At 34.3% G+C, this 14,868-nt stretch overlaps 1 protein-coding gene across 11 annotated transcripts in view; it reads right to left on the reverse strand.

The window, feature by feature from the left end:
* RIMS1 (regulating synaptic membrane exocytosis 1) overlaps positions 1-14,868 on the reverse strand; it is a 299,234-nt gene that overhangs the window by 77,172 nt on the left and 207,194 nt on the right. For 4 of the 11 annotated variants that reach the window (XM_040060043.2, XM_040060040.2, XM_040060042.2 and 1 more), the window contains 2 exons: positions 14,347-14,436; positions 2,681-2,752 (listed from right to left, as the gene is read on the reverse strand). In XM_040060043.2, the coding sequence (XP_039915977.1) occupies positions 2,681-2,752; positions 14,347-14,436 (162 nt within the window). Of the gene's footprint in view, positions 1-2,680; positions 2,753-4,913; positions 4,992-8,871; positions 8,956-14,346; positions 14,437-14,868 lie in introns of all 11 variants that reach the window. The other 7 variants (XM_040060049.1, XM_040060046.2, XM_040060048.1 and 4 more) reach the window with 3 other exon arrangements.

Consider the following 14,868-nt stretch of genomic DNA (forward strand, 5'->3'; position numbering starts at 1 on the left):
TGGGTTTGTTCTAGTTTGGTATTTTTTGATAAAGTAATAGTGAAAAACCATTGAATGAGAATCAGTTTTCTAAGAACCACTTACGATTATTACTCACAATTTATATACATTCTCCTGCACTCATACAAGGGCAATAAAAAATGCCACTTTTATGTTTTATTAAATTTAGTACTCCCTTATTGCTGATGCAAGAATTGCACAAGGCCACTGGACAGCAAGTATCTATTTCCAAAAGACAGTGTTAGTTTTTTCCCAGAACTCAAAGAAGGAAAAAGACCCTGAACCTTTGTATTGGGGTGGGGGAAAGGAGGGTGTGTGGGCTTGCAAGTGCCTGTGTGTGCATGCAAAACATGCACAAGACTTTTAAAATTCATACCTAAGTAAATACCCTAAATCACTTCAGCTGAATTCTAGCTAGCACTGTTTCAGAACATTTTGGCTACTCGATGTCTTATTCACAGAAACAGTTTCAGGGTGCAACTCATCAAACACCTTTGGAACCCTAACATTTAAAATAAGTGTGGGCACCTATAATAACTATAGGGAAAAGGCTTAAGAAAGTAAAACAAAGATGAGAAGCGGCAGATCTCTGAGGAGAGCTTACTGTGAAATGCCCTTGCCAGTTACAGTAGTGTCACACTCACTATAGTGGATAAGCACTGTTTATCCAGTTGCAAGTAGATAATTTGTAATTTAAAGTAGCATATTTGGGCAAGCTCAGAATACTGTTGGCTTTCACTAGGTAGATCAACTGACTTTCTCTTAGCCTGTAAGATCAGAGTTTGCTGTGTGAACAACGTAATTTTCTGCACAGTGTTTAAGAAAAATACTTTGATAATTTTCATATGGATACAGAACAAAACACAACAATGGAAGGACGAGACACAGCCAGTCTTTTAATCTTAATATGCATAACTATTTAAGTTCATCAGCAAGAAGTGCCATCCGGATGGTGAAGGTAGGTGGCATAAAGGATGTGGGAGAAGTGTAAATATCATGAAGAGAAAATAATCCATGGTGCTAGAATGACTGAATGTGCTGTGTGTGCTCAGAGTACAACACCACACTGGAAACCTTGGAAGCAGAGCATGAAAGTTGTGCTAAACACATAATAGCAACCTTGTTGTAAGTCGAGAAGGTGGCACGGAGCCTCTGGATGCCAGGTGATGTAGGGAGCGTAAGGGTGTGACACTAAGCTGCTCACTCACCTGGAGCGAGTGCGGTGATTTCCCCAAATGACTGACTGCTCAGTCCTTCGTGGGGCTGCAAGTCCCCTTCTAGAAAGACATGGTAGCAGACCTCTAAAACATCAGGGCCAAAAAGATGCTGTTCAGTTGTTAGCTCCAGGCACACCTTCCCAATGCCTGGCAGTATTTGACCGGAAAATTCATTGCCTGTCCTATTATCAAAATTTTTCTGGCACTAGTGCAATATTACATCTATGATGGTATACTAAACTACAGCATTCAGACTTATAGAAACATTTTTGTCTCACATCTAATACTAGTGACTCATTTTATGGAAACAGAAGCCTACAGCATGTTCTGTGGAGATGTAGAAAGAAGCAGTACAATTCATGTTTCCCTATGCTCTTACTCCCTGGGTTCATTGCTGAATTACCAAGAACCAAACCCCTTGGACATCAGTTACTTTTCAGAAGTCAGAAGAAACAGTGGAAAAAAAGGGTTTTAGTAATCTCCACGGCACAAGAGTCCCACAACAGATGCAATCACAGCAAGCATTTCAGTCACCATTTAGGTAATCTCTCTGACTCAAACTGAAAAAGCACCTGGGTTGTTGTGACAACAGTCATCTGACTCAAGGAAAATGTAGCCATTGCTTTTGGATCAGGAACAATAATCTGGGACTAGAAGCAGTAAAACTAAAGAAAAGTGCTAAAGTTTTGCTACATAATGTGTATTTTCATTGAAAATTGAGATGTCTGTATTGTTCATGGAAGTTTTAAAGTGCTCACAATGTAAACAGATGTACATTCCACCTCTGGAAATCAAAAGAACATAAATCAATTTCTGAAAAAGGCAGGATCTCCTCCCTCCTCACTGCTCTTATTTCAGTCAATAGACAGGGTTTAAAACTCACCTAGATGTACTTATTATTCAGTATATATCTTTATTTTTTCACTTTATCTTAAGAATTTGAACATGTAACCTCAAACTACTGCAACATCAAAGTTAAAAGATATACTGACAATACAAATTCAGATAAATTCAATTAATATAAAAAGTTCCAGTTTTCATATTAATTTTATGTAGTGATAGATTTTAATTGTAACTTAAATTTTTTATATTTTAAGTGAAATTCATTTGATCAGAGACATCTGTTATAGCTATCTATTTATATAATCCATTGTGGTTTTTCATCCTCAAAGTTAATGTAAAATAAGGATTTTTGGAAAAAGAGTCAGTGTTAAAGTTCAGAAATGCCTTTCTAGTCTTTGCCATTGAGCATATCTGCAATGATGGAGAATGTCAGAAAAATTCCGTATGTATGCAACAAAGTGCTAAAAATAGAGATACAAAATATATAATACCGTAAATTATGGCAACATAGTTTTTGGTACTGCCACGGACATTCTAAAAAAGTAATATTAGAGGTATATTCCAAACTCTGGAATCAGACTGATAATAAGAGATGCTTACACATCAATCAACACTCCTACCTTTCTGTTTCAGCTGCAGGGCCTTTCCTAGTTTGTTTTTGGCTGCTATATCTTTCCACTTTTCTGGACTGCCTGTGAAGTGACATGTCAGAAAAGAAATAAACAAAGAAGAAAAAGAATACAGAAATATGAAGATTATTTATTCATGTATTAAAAAAGTAATAAAAGAAAGGGTTGACAGATGAGAAAGTGACAACTATCATCATAAACAGGCTGGTGAAGTCAAGGTTTCAGAGACATTGCATTAATTAGGTTTGATTGAGGCTCATGGTGTGGAGCTTATGAGGGACAAAAACAGGGAAGAAAACATTAATCCTGACTGAGCCTGCAACTAGTTTCAACTTCACAGCCTGCATTTGACTAGAAACAACGACTCCTCATAGCCCTATATGTTATCTCTTTACTGCATGAGAAACAAATTCAGAGTACACAGCAGGAAAAAAAACCTTGCAGAAAGAACCAAAACTACAATTTGAAGGTTTAAATAGATTTAAGAATTGCTTTTAAATCTAAATTTGAAAAGCAAAACAAATACTGTGTCATATCAGATTTAAAAAAGGCTGTCACTATATTATTAAAAAATTGTTTTTTCAAAAATCTCATTCTATTACCTTTTAAAGTTTTTAGAAACAGATTAAATCAATTCTATTTTCTTCCTAGTCAATATAAGTAAGTTAGAAATTATTTCACTCCTTCACTCCTTTCCTATACAAATCTTTTACAGAATTCATCTGACATTTGGATAATGAGGTACTAGTTACCTCTTACAATCTAAGCACTCACTTTGATATTAAATAAGAAAATTAACAGTAATAGGAGTCTATACATATAAGAACAAATGTAAAGCCACATTTCACCAATATTACCCAGGACTGTAAATCTCTGCATGTCTTGTGTTCCAAAATTTTCTGTACTATCCATAGGAATGGTTGCATTTGCAATTTAGGATTTACTACTTTAAACCTCAGAAAACCATCAATATGTATTATTTTTCCAGAAGAAAAAGTGCACACTGTGTTTCAGGAGTAGTAAAACCAGGGAGTGATGAGTATTCAATCCTAGACCAGAAATGCTGACAAACTTTCATACTTGGAAGACCTTGCAATGATACAATCAATGTCATATATTAGGCTATATACATTACTGTGGGCAAAATTACAGAGAGACAAAAATAATATTTGAAATAGTAAGTTTTCCTTTTAAAACCTTGCGCTTATAAAGAGTAATCCAGGGCTTGAACTGGAAGAGATCTAAACAGCTGTGACCCAAATTATGCCCAAAGAACATAATCACGGTGGATTTTCATTATTTTTACCCACTGCAATATTTGAGGAGCATTTTATTGTGATGCAGTTGATTCCACAACAAAGAAAACACTGCAGCAAAATACAAAATGCCATCTGCATGAGCAGAGAACATTACCTGATGCTCTCTGGATTTTAAAAAATGTATTTTCTCAGAAAAAATAGGTCAGATTAAAATTTGAAATCCCTTTTGTCCTAAATCTATTTTTTTCAAATTTATTTTTTGTATATTCACATTGTTTTTCAATTTTTTTCCTATACCAGAACAAATATAAAGTGGATACAACAGAAAACACACATATTAAATGCTGCAGCTTTACTTAAAACCTACAGTTAGCAAAGTTCTTATGGCTAGATCCACTGTATGCAGCAGCATTACCATTCAAATTATGTCACCCTTTTAATTTTCTGTTTAGTTGGTCCTGTTTGGGGCTTAATTTCTCTCACTCTTTATTTTGCTTGCCTAGATTGTGACATTACATACAGTGGACAAAGAGAGCACATAGTGAATAGTTTCAGTCAGATGGAAAAGCCGAGAGTAGAACGTGCTTTGCTGTGACAAGTAACACAATAATATACAGCATTAACAAGCTGGATAGACTTTTTTCTCTGCTCTCAGGGCTGTCCTTGAGAGCAGCACATCCTAGAAATTATTTAAAATCAGTTTCCTTTTTGTTTTCTCCCTCTGGCTAAGATGATGCTATATACATTTCCAATTAGCTCAACATGCTCCGATTTACTTCCTAAATGTACTTCATGGGAGAAAAAAAAATATTATCCATGAATGATATACATGCATATATGTACTTGTACATAAAATCAGGGGAAAAAAATAGAGAAAATGTGTGAAAGTATGCAGAGCATATGAAGGATATGCTATAACCAATACCTCAGTTACTTTGATCTATGATTTGAGTAAATAAAGATACCTCTGTGCTGCTCCAGGTTTAGCACTTAGGTGGTCTACACTGTCCTGTTTTGGAATGCAAGACTCCAGCGTCCTTGTTCTTCACAATATTTGGAAACATGGATGTGAATTTGGACGGAATGGGCAGAAACAGAGAGATGGTCACATGCAGTGAAGGTGGAGACATGCAGTCAAATACACAAAAAGCATTAAGTCACTACCTATTGAAAAAAGCTGTGTATCTCATTTTCCTATTCCAAACACTATAAAATTTTAGATGTAAGATCAACAAGATGTAATGAATTATAGAATGAAATTCACAACAGTATTTTTCAAAAACCATTATACTCTGTACGCTGAACAGCAGAACTGTTATTTAATAGGTGCTATTATCCTTCTTGAGAATATATAAACATTTAAAAAACCTCTTTGCTTACAAAGATACATATTTTGTCATAATATTTTGAAATTCTCCTGAAAATGCAAGTAAATTTCCTAATTTCACGTATTTTGATGAAACCTTCATATTCTATCGTCACACAGTCTGCTACAGTAACAATTAGCAATAATTCAGGAGCTAAGGAGAATGACTCAGATTTTTTTTTTAATAAAAGGTATATAGGAATGTTTTAGCTTTCAATTTGGCAAAAATTATTATTCTGTTGGTTTATTATTAGTTTTGACTGAAACATATTATAAGATCTATTAATGGATTTTTTTTTTTCAAATAACAAATTTGGATTTTGATGAGAAAAAGCAAAATCTGTGTCCCACTAATAATCTAAATTTTCCAATATATTTGCATCTATACCTCCATTAGGGTCAGGAAAGCCTAAAATTTCTCTCTAATCTTCCAACTGTCACACTAAATCATTGAACAATATATATCATTTAAAGACAAGAACTACATTTTGTTTTATATACAGAAAAGCTATTTACAGTTCATGTTCCAAAGTTCTGTGTGCCTCAGTACATTTAACAGATTTGTGTTAACAAATCTACACACAGAAATTTGACCATATTCCCACTGAAATTAAAAATTATTACTTCTGAAATGAAAACATAATTTTTTTATACAATTCAGAGTCCAATATTTTTAAATTATTTATTATTGTCATGTACAAGAGCCCTCAGTTGTTTGCAGTGAGTGCTGCTTTATGTAGCCTTGAAGCCACCAAGAATGCAATGTTCAATGCTTCCTCACTTTTATTGAACTTTTCTCAAAGGCTGGCTCCACACGGTACCTGCAAGTACCAGGAGGGCACTTGCTCTGCAGCTGGCTTCAGGTGACTCTGGGACAAGCATTCTTATACATGCATGCATGACTGAAAAAGGCTACATCTCTTAAATGAAAAGATACGAGAATTCCTTTTTTAAAAGGCTTGTTTTATCCAATCTTGGTTATATGCTGATATTATGCGCAGATTTTTTCAAACTAACAGCGTGAAAAAAAAAATTTCACCTACCATTAAATGCTCAGCTTTCATTCACCTTGTTTTTATCATCACTTACAATTTCACAGTTCTCCAGATACCCATCTGTCTACACTGTAGGCATTAGACATTTAGACTTTCTAATTTCTAATAGAAGAAACCAAAAAACTTTCAAGGAATTATGATATCAAATTCAATAGAAAACCTATCTTTAAAATATTTTATAGAAATACATGACACTAACCAAACATTTGCTGGTTAAAATTTTTAATACTGAAATAACTCATGTCTTCATCTCATCAATGTATCAAGGAGTCACTTCTTCCTGATATGGCAAGTGAATAAATTGCAGAAGAACAATCTTGCCAAAAATTTTATCAAAATTTATGTTGAAATAAATACATGTTGCAAAAAAGTAATTTATCAAAATTAGAAATAGTGTATGTCATAGATTTAAGAAATGTATTCAAAAAAAGATCTTGATTGCACTCTATATACAAACTGGACCCATTTGTACTATAAATCTGTAATGTACGCAATGAAGAGTAAGATGGAGTCTGTCAAAGTCAATTAATCTGTGAAATATGATCCAAAAGCTGTCATAAGCAGTTAGTTAGTTATCCCTGTTGATCCATCAGTCACTCCCCAACAGCCACAACTTCAGTTGTCAAATTGATAAGAGCATATCTTAAAAAAACTTAGGTATTGAACTGAGTAGTATTGGCCCACTGTAATAAACAGAAATATTAATCAGAACAAATGTAAACTTACAGAGTAGAGATCAAAGGTAAAGCACCTTTGATTCCCTTGCTGATGTTCTCTCTACAGATATACAATGCAAAAACCTCAATGTTCTCAGAACTTGAGAACTTTTCTCCAACTTAATGTCGGAGAAAATCCTGGAACTGGTAGGCTGCAAACACTCATCAGCACTGAGGATAGCTTAAATTCCTTCTGTGCCCATCAGTGCCTGACTGCTCATCACTGGGTTGTGGTGACCAGATTGAATGCAAGACTTAGAAACACAAGAAGGCACTGACTTCACATAGAAAATCAGACTGCTGTTTATCCATCTCAAAAACTTTCCCATAAAAGATTCCATATCCTACAGATGCTTCACTGTAAAATGTTTGCTGGTGGATATTAGATGATTTCAGCTTTTCTCCACAAAATTTCAGCTGACATAAAAAGGCTTACTATTTGGCACTGAAAATGGTAGTATTTAGATGAAAACTTCAATTCACTGATTTTCTTCAAGTCTGATACTCTGAAGTCAAAGGCAATCTTTCCATTAACTCAAAAAACGAGAACCAAAATTACTTAAAAATGCCTAAAAGACTTAAAGTACATTTGTAAACTCTTAATAGCTTTACAGTCCCATCAAAGGGATGTGTTGGCAAAATTTCTGGAAATGCAGTATCTGTACGGGAGGACAACTTTGAAATGATGTTTCACTAATTTAATTTTGTAATTTATAATGCTGTTTAACTCAAATTAAAAAAAATAAATACTACCCACACACAGTTACACTCTTCCCACTTGGTATGACTGGAATACTTCCAGCATCAAGAAAACAAGATAAACCACAGTACAAATATCAGTACTGTGGGTAGACTTTAGCAGAAGGTCAGGATTGACACCACTGGTATTTCAGTCTTAAGTGTAACTTCATAAATTCATGTACAGATTATTTACATTACCATATATTTACATTATCTGTATCCAGTCACTTACTGTAATACAAAATACTGGTAGAAAAAATTTGAATTTGCATTTAAATATAAATTACAATGTCTGCTAAAAATAAAGCCTATCTGGAAATAAAATAACAACAACAAAAAAAATACTGCTGCCAAAGCAATGGGATACCAAAAGTCATATGATTAGAAAACTCATGAGAAGTAAAAAACAAATGTGCTTCTATTAGTTATAGGTGATATTCAGCATAAAAAATAATTTAGAGCCCTGATGTTCATAATCAAAACCTACCTTATTAGGAAAACCTGCTCCATGGAGGCCATCCTGATTTGGACAGAATTTAAAAACAGTGCCAATTTTTACATACATCAACTAGAAATTGTTAACAAGACCTCCAACATATCAGCCTGTGTGTTTTTTCCCATTAGGAACACTTTGTTGAGAAAAGGAAAAACAAAACCAATGAAAACAAACGTACACAAGAATATGCCCTACAACAAGTATTTATCACATTATAAAGCACCACAGTGAAAGCACCAGCACCATTTACAAAAGCAGGTAAAAACAGACTAAAGAACATTAAACACAGATGATGTCCTGTTTTATCAGACATTGTATTTTGTGTCTTGTGACTATACACACAAACAGAAAACTTGAAAAGATGTTCATTCTTCTGTGCTTTGTAACAGTTCAACAAAATGCAGAGATGATATCTAAACTGCTGTTTTATTTTGGGCTTCTGGAGGTTGTAAGTCTCCACATATATGCACACTTGTAAATTTCAGTGTACTCCTCTGAGAGTGCAAGATGCAGTAAACCATTTTTCAACTGGGAGGAGTTGACTAGTACCTGTCATCCTCCGGAGATGCATGCTGGATATGAATCCTGGGACTAGTAGGTCGTCTCCTCTCTAGGGAGGGGGACCATCTACCCCTGTTTGCCCGTTCAATAAAACAGGAAAAAAATACGATATTTAGTTTGGTAAAATTAAATATATGGGATTTGAGACTGGAAAAATACCCCAAAAAGTAATGAAAGTGTGTAATTTAATACCCAAGTATACTTATGGATGCTTAACGCAGAAGTATCACATCTGAGACAAAGAGAAGGTGTACCCAAAGATACTGAATTTAGACCAGCATAAATCTTCTATATGGCGTACCATTAAGTTTTCAAATCGGTTCAAATGCTGGACTGCCTAAAAGCCTGTCATTTGTGTAGGAAGCTGCAATTCCAAATTAGAAAATACTTTTGAAGACCATATGATGGTCATTATTTTGATATTTTGTAATTCCATCTCTCCTAGCTATTTACATGGAAAAATGTAATCTCAGTAAAAATGTAGGACTATTAATTATAATAGAAGTTCTAGGGCATAAGGTCATCCTTTTCTGGAATGCAGCCAAAGAATGCGAGTAAATTATTAAGCTAAAACTAAGCTACACACATTTGTGTACAAGAACTGGGGTCATTTTTCATCACTTGAAAACATATACTGAAAGTGTGTGCAGCCAGCTTCCTCTTCTGCTCAATTCTCTTAATCCCTGCTGTACATGTCAGTACATTATGTTACACAACTAAAGTCAACAAAAAGGACCTGAGCTGAGAATGAGAACCAGTGTATTATGTAATTTTTTCTTGAAAAAGCTCATTCAATTTAGAATTATATATACTATATTATAGACTGATGTTGCTTATTTTTTGGGGATGTCATGTGTTTGTAATGCAACACATATGCATAGCAATTTACAGTACCAAAACAAATGGATTTATTGAAAAGTAGCATAATGTTTGCATAAACTCGGCACAAGTATCTAATATTTCCCTTTCTGAGGCATTCTTCCAGTCCGTGTAATAAGGAAAAGGGTTTGATTTATGGAACATGCAAATAACAAAGGTTTCAGGGACACGAACATTATTTGAACAGTTAGGTAGGTCTTTCAGATGTTTTAAGAGCAAATAGGTTGTTAGGTAGTAGTTAGTTTCTTTTTCTCTCCAAAGCAAGAGTTAAAGAAAATGTTAATGCATCAGTGCACTCAGTCAAAGCCCTTAATATGCTGATATCCACTACAGATATTAAAGAGCATTTGATAGAATTAACTAGGTAATTCAATAGGAATTTTCAGAACATGCTCCCTTTCACTGAACGCTGAATGCCTGTGAGCCACGGTACAACACCAACGTGTAACAACATGTAATAACTATTTCTTTACGTGGTTGGAAAGAGCCAGAAAGACAGTATGTCTCAGACCTAATGCAAACAGTTATTTCACTGTACATTATATTAAATGGGAATGGGGGTATTCAACATAACAGTTAAGGGCATGCAATATAAAAATCAACATGAAATCAGGACAAGCTTTACTTGGCTCAATCTGCCTGGTATGTATTTATGATTAGGCAACAGGTAACTGTTGAGCTTTGTCTCTCGTTTAGATAGTAGTGACCAGCTTATGGCAAAGATCCTGTTTTGATTCCCATTGCAGTGAAGCACCTCAGAACAAATCTAACACATCTGTGGGCTTGTATTTTGCAGGTTTGCTGACCCTTATACATGCCCTAATCCCTGGGCTGTGCTCCTCAGTTTTATTTGCTCAGATCTTCACTAAGTGATGTCTCCGGCCAAAAGCATAACGAAAGTACCAATCAGTGCCACTCCTCTTGGGCTAACTGCTAATACATACAACAACTGCTTGCAACAGCAGAAATTTAGAGGGTAAATAATAGCAACACTACATATTATTAACTATCACTGACTGCAATCTTAAATCAGTCTGGGGAACATGCTATTACAATGAGAAACCATTCCTAAATCAGTTCAGAATCTGCCATTTAACCTTATGTCTAGTTGTTTTCCTGAGTAGAGACTGGGGATTGAAAAGAAATATCTCCATTCTGAAGAAATAGCACCCAATTTACAAGGAAAAAAGCAGACATTTCGAGACACAGTGAAAAGGATAATAATGAAAAAAAAAACAAAGCATAATGAAGTAGTAGCAGGAAAAACATTTTCAGGGGCCATAGAGGACATATTATAAACTTAAACTTGTAGATCATCAAAGGAACTTCAACCATGGAATCATTTTGGAAAAAAAACCCCCAAAACTAATTAACAAAACAGCTGGGAATAAATAGAGGGTAGATGACGGGAAGAGGAAAAAAAAAAAGGCAGGCCTGGTGCAACTGCATATAGGTAGTAGTAGGGATCAATATTTTTAAATGTCCTAGAGTATACTGGGCAAAAGAGAAATATATGAAGGATTAAACTCTGTACAAAATCAGACCATTAAACAAAACAAAACAAAACAAAACAAAAAAAAAAAAAAAAAAAAAAAAAAATTACCAGGCCTGTGTCAAGGCAAGATCAGCTTGCCAGTCAAGTTATATGAACATTACTTGGTCAAATGATGGAACTTATTTTTTCCATAGGAGGAGAAAAGGAATTGTGTCCTCATTGTTGTTTTGGTCTTGCTATACTGAAACTGACTTGACTTTCATATCACAAATTCATATGTACAGCTGAAAGTAATTTTCTGCTTGTATAAGCAAGTCAATAGAATGACTTTTACTAGCAAAGCAGTGCCTTAAAAAAACAGTAACTACCCTCACCATTCCAAATGACATGAATGACATCGTATAAAGTTCAAGGATCAAAACTGTTTCCAGCAAATCAGCAAGAGAGAAAAATAGGGCTCTACTGTCCATCTGTTATAATACTACCATTTTGTTAAAAAGTGGTTTATTTCAGCTCTTGTTCTGAAATATAATCTAATTCATATCCTCTGAGTCAAAAAGTTAGGGGGCATCAGTAGACGTAATTATCCATAGGTAAGTATATTCCTAATTTTGTAAAAGAAAATATACAAAGCTGTATTTGGAAGTCTAGACTTTTAAATAAAATCTACAACGCTGTTATTCAGGGAGGGGAGAAGGAAGAACAAACAACATGAAAACAACTAACTTCAACGTAAGTCTCTCAAATATACTGATAGAGTGCTGTAGATTGGACTTCACAAAAACCTTAGAGTGTTTCTCTCTGACGGACCAATTCTAGACCTGACAAGTGTCTCATCTCCTTTAAGTCTCCAGTAATGAACACAACCTTTTCCATATTGTCTATTACAATGTAATTTTTATTCTGTTCAGAGTTTAATTATAATTACTTTCAAAAGAGATTTCCTACCACTTAAGGTGAACTTGTCTTACAGTATTTTACCTCTTCTCTTCTATTCTTGTCTAGCACAGAGCCAAAATGCTTTCTACAGACCCTGAACTTAATTTTGTATTCTTTAGACTAAAGACTCCTCTATCATCACATGCAACTGATTACTAACTCCATGTACAAGTGTAAGAAGATTCCACATTAAACAGAGGAGAATTAAATCATCTAAAATTTATGTTCCCAAAAATAAACGGATTAATTTGGTGAGGTTTATATATTAAATTAATATCCTCCTCCAAAATTTGGGCTGTATAGGAAAATCTTCTGTGTCACAAGAAAGGAAGAAAAATCCTCTGTCAAAGCCACACATATCTTATTATTTTCACATATATTATTTTTTTCAATGAAACTATCAAGGAAATAAATTCCCTTAAGGAAGGAAATTAAGGATCCCAAGTCAAAACCTCAGATTTAGGACTTCTAAAATATAAGAAAAAATTTCACGGTGATGGTAAATTTTTTCTGGATCAGACCCACCAATTTGGCAAAACCACCTGTTTAGTAGCAACAGAGGCCATTAATACAGACTAAACACTTTCCTTCATGAGGAGCTCATGCAAAATTATGCCGATTCTGCATAGTGCCCAGTGGACAGAGGTTCCTGGACGTGAATTCTAAAGACATAATAGAACTACTTCACATCAGGACAGATGTAGTATTGATTATAAAATTTTTACTAGATAGTTTATAATTACCAGTTAGTGTTTCATTGAATATTCAACTTGATGGGTGGAATCTTGAAGTTAAGTACAGAACACACTGCTCATGTTTATATACAATTATATTAAGTAACTGCTTGTAGATGAAGGCAGCTGTATATATGCACGCACTCAGTTATTAATATGTTAAAATATTTTTTTAAAAGATCTGGAAAAATACCTGTATTTCATTCTGAGTGGCTCTATGTCAGCTGAATATTTTTGTTTTAAAAACCATGTTCATATTATCTATAATGTCTTGAGCTCAGACTTAAAAAGGAATAAACTACTGTATATCCATCAGGGATACCTCAGCAGAACATAAGGAGAGCACAGTTCCAGCCAAGGAACAGTAGGAAGTGGGAAGAAAGTATAGGCAAAAAAAAAAAAACCCCTCAGGCAAAACCCTATCTCAAAGAGAAAAGTGCATTCTTAGTGCCTTTCTTCACACATCCTGTCCCACAATAAAGAAAGTAACACAACTGTTGCAACCACCACACTGTATCGACTGAAAAAGCACTATTACTTCCATACTAGTTAAATAGTGATCATACTGCACAGATGAAATCGTAATTCTGTCCTATTCCCATTGCAAGGGAGCCTATTATTGCCCTTAGTGAGCCAAAAATCTCAGTCTAAATGGTATAATTCTTTAGCCAAAAACATGGGTAATGATGAAAAATTCTCTTAAGGGATCACCCTTTTTACACCTGTAGTATTTGATTCACCTAAAATTTTGAATCAAGTTATTGTAATTGTAGAAGTACAGAAAGCATCCACAACATGTTTGCACAATGTATGTGACACAATAATATTTCATTTAAGTTGTAAACATGTCTTAAGACTTATGTAAACCTTAACATAATATCAGAGCAAAAACAAAAACAAAAACAAAAACAAAAACAAAAACAATGCAGTTATCTGCCTTGCAAAAGCAGACACAGCAGGTTAAAGAAATGTTTGGCTGTTTTGTAAAAAATATACCAGTAATGATTGGTTTGAAATGTGAGTTTTGTTTTACTTTCTAATTTATGCCGCCACTTTATTAGCAGCCCACAGAACAAGCAAGAAACAGATGTAAAGCTTTTTGGCAAATGATGATGAAGATTCACAACCAAGTCATAGTTTCAAAATACTTAACACTGCAATGCTATTATCAGCATACTGAGGACTTTTGTAAACAATGAACATCAGCTTGAACTAAAACAAAGGAAGTAGCCAGAAGCAGTTATAAACTCCAACACACAATTTACATGACATACATGAATATAGGAGCAAAAATGTCTACAAATACCAAAGGAGACAAGAATGTACAAGAATGTGGAATACTCATATGAAGAAAAACGAAACTTATAAAGATCACCAGCACAGATGACAAGAAATTCATAAGTTTTTATTTTATACCTTTCTCGTTCTGGTGAATGCAAACTAGTATCTGGTCTCAAGCAGTTGGTACTAGCACTCCTAGCCCTGTCAAGGGAGGGCTGCAGTTCACTAGTGCCAGTGCATTGCATCCAATGGTAGAAGAGAAAGAAAAAGAAAACAAAGAAAGGAATACAATGTTAGATATTAACTCATAAAATAATGCTCTTTTTACAGAAAATGTAGAACCACAATGATTTAATTAAGGAAAACATAAAAGAGTTGACTGGATGATAGTGTCAAGGTTTGTTTAGAAAATAAAAGCAAATAAAAGGCTGCTAGAAATTTTTAGCAAGTATCAAAAAAATGTTTAAAACTGAGGGAGACAGAACAGAATCCACTTGTAAGAAAAGTGGAATGAGAAATACCAAACAATAAAGTTATATCCTTATTAACAGCAATAAGTCTTAAGCCAACATAAAAGAATGTGATCCACTATATGTCATGTGAAATCCCTTTAGAGTGAACCTCATTTATTCTGCAAAATCCATATTAGATACCAAA

This window comes from Hirundo rustica, chromosome 3 (assembly GCF_015227805.2).
Source record: "Hirundo rustica isolate bHirRus1 chromosome 3, bHirRus1.pri.v3, whole genome shotgun sequence".
In the NCBI taxonomy this organism is placed as follows: domain Eukaryota; kingdom Metazoa; phylum Chordata; class Aves; order Passeriformes; family Hirundinidae; genus Hirundo; species Hirundo rustica.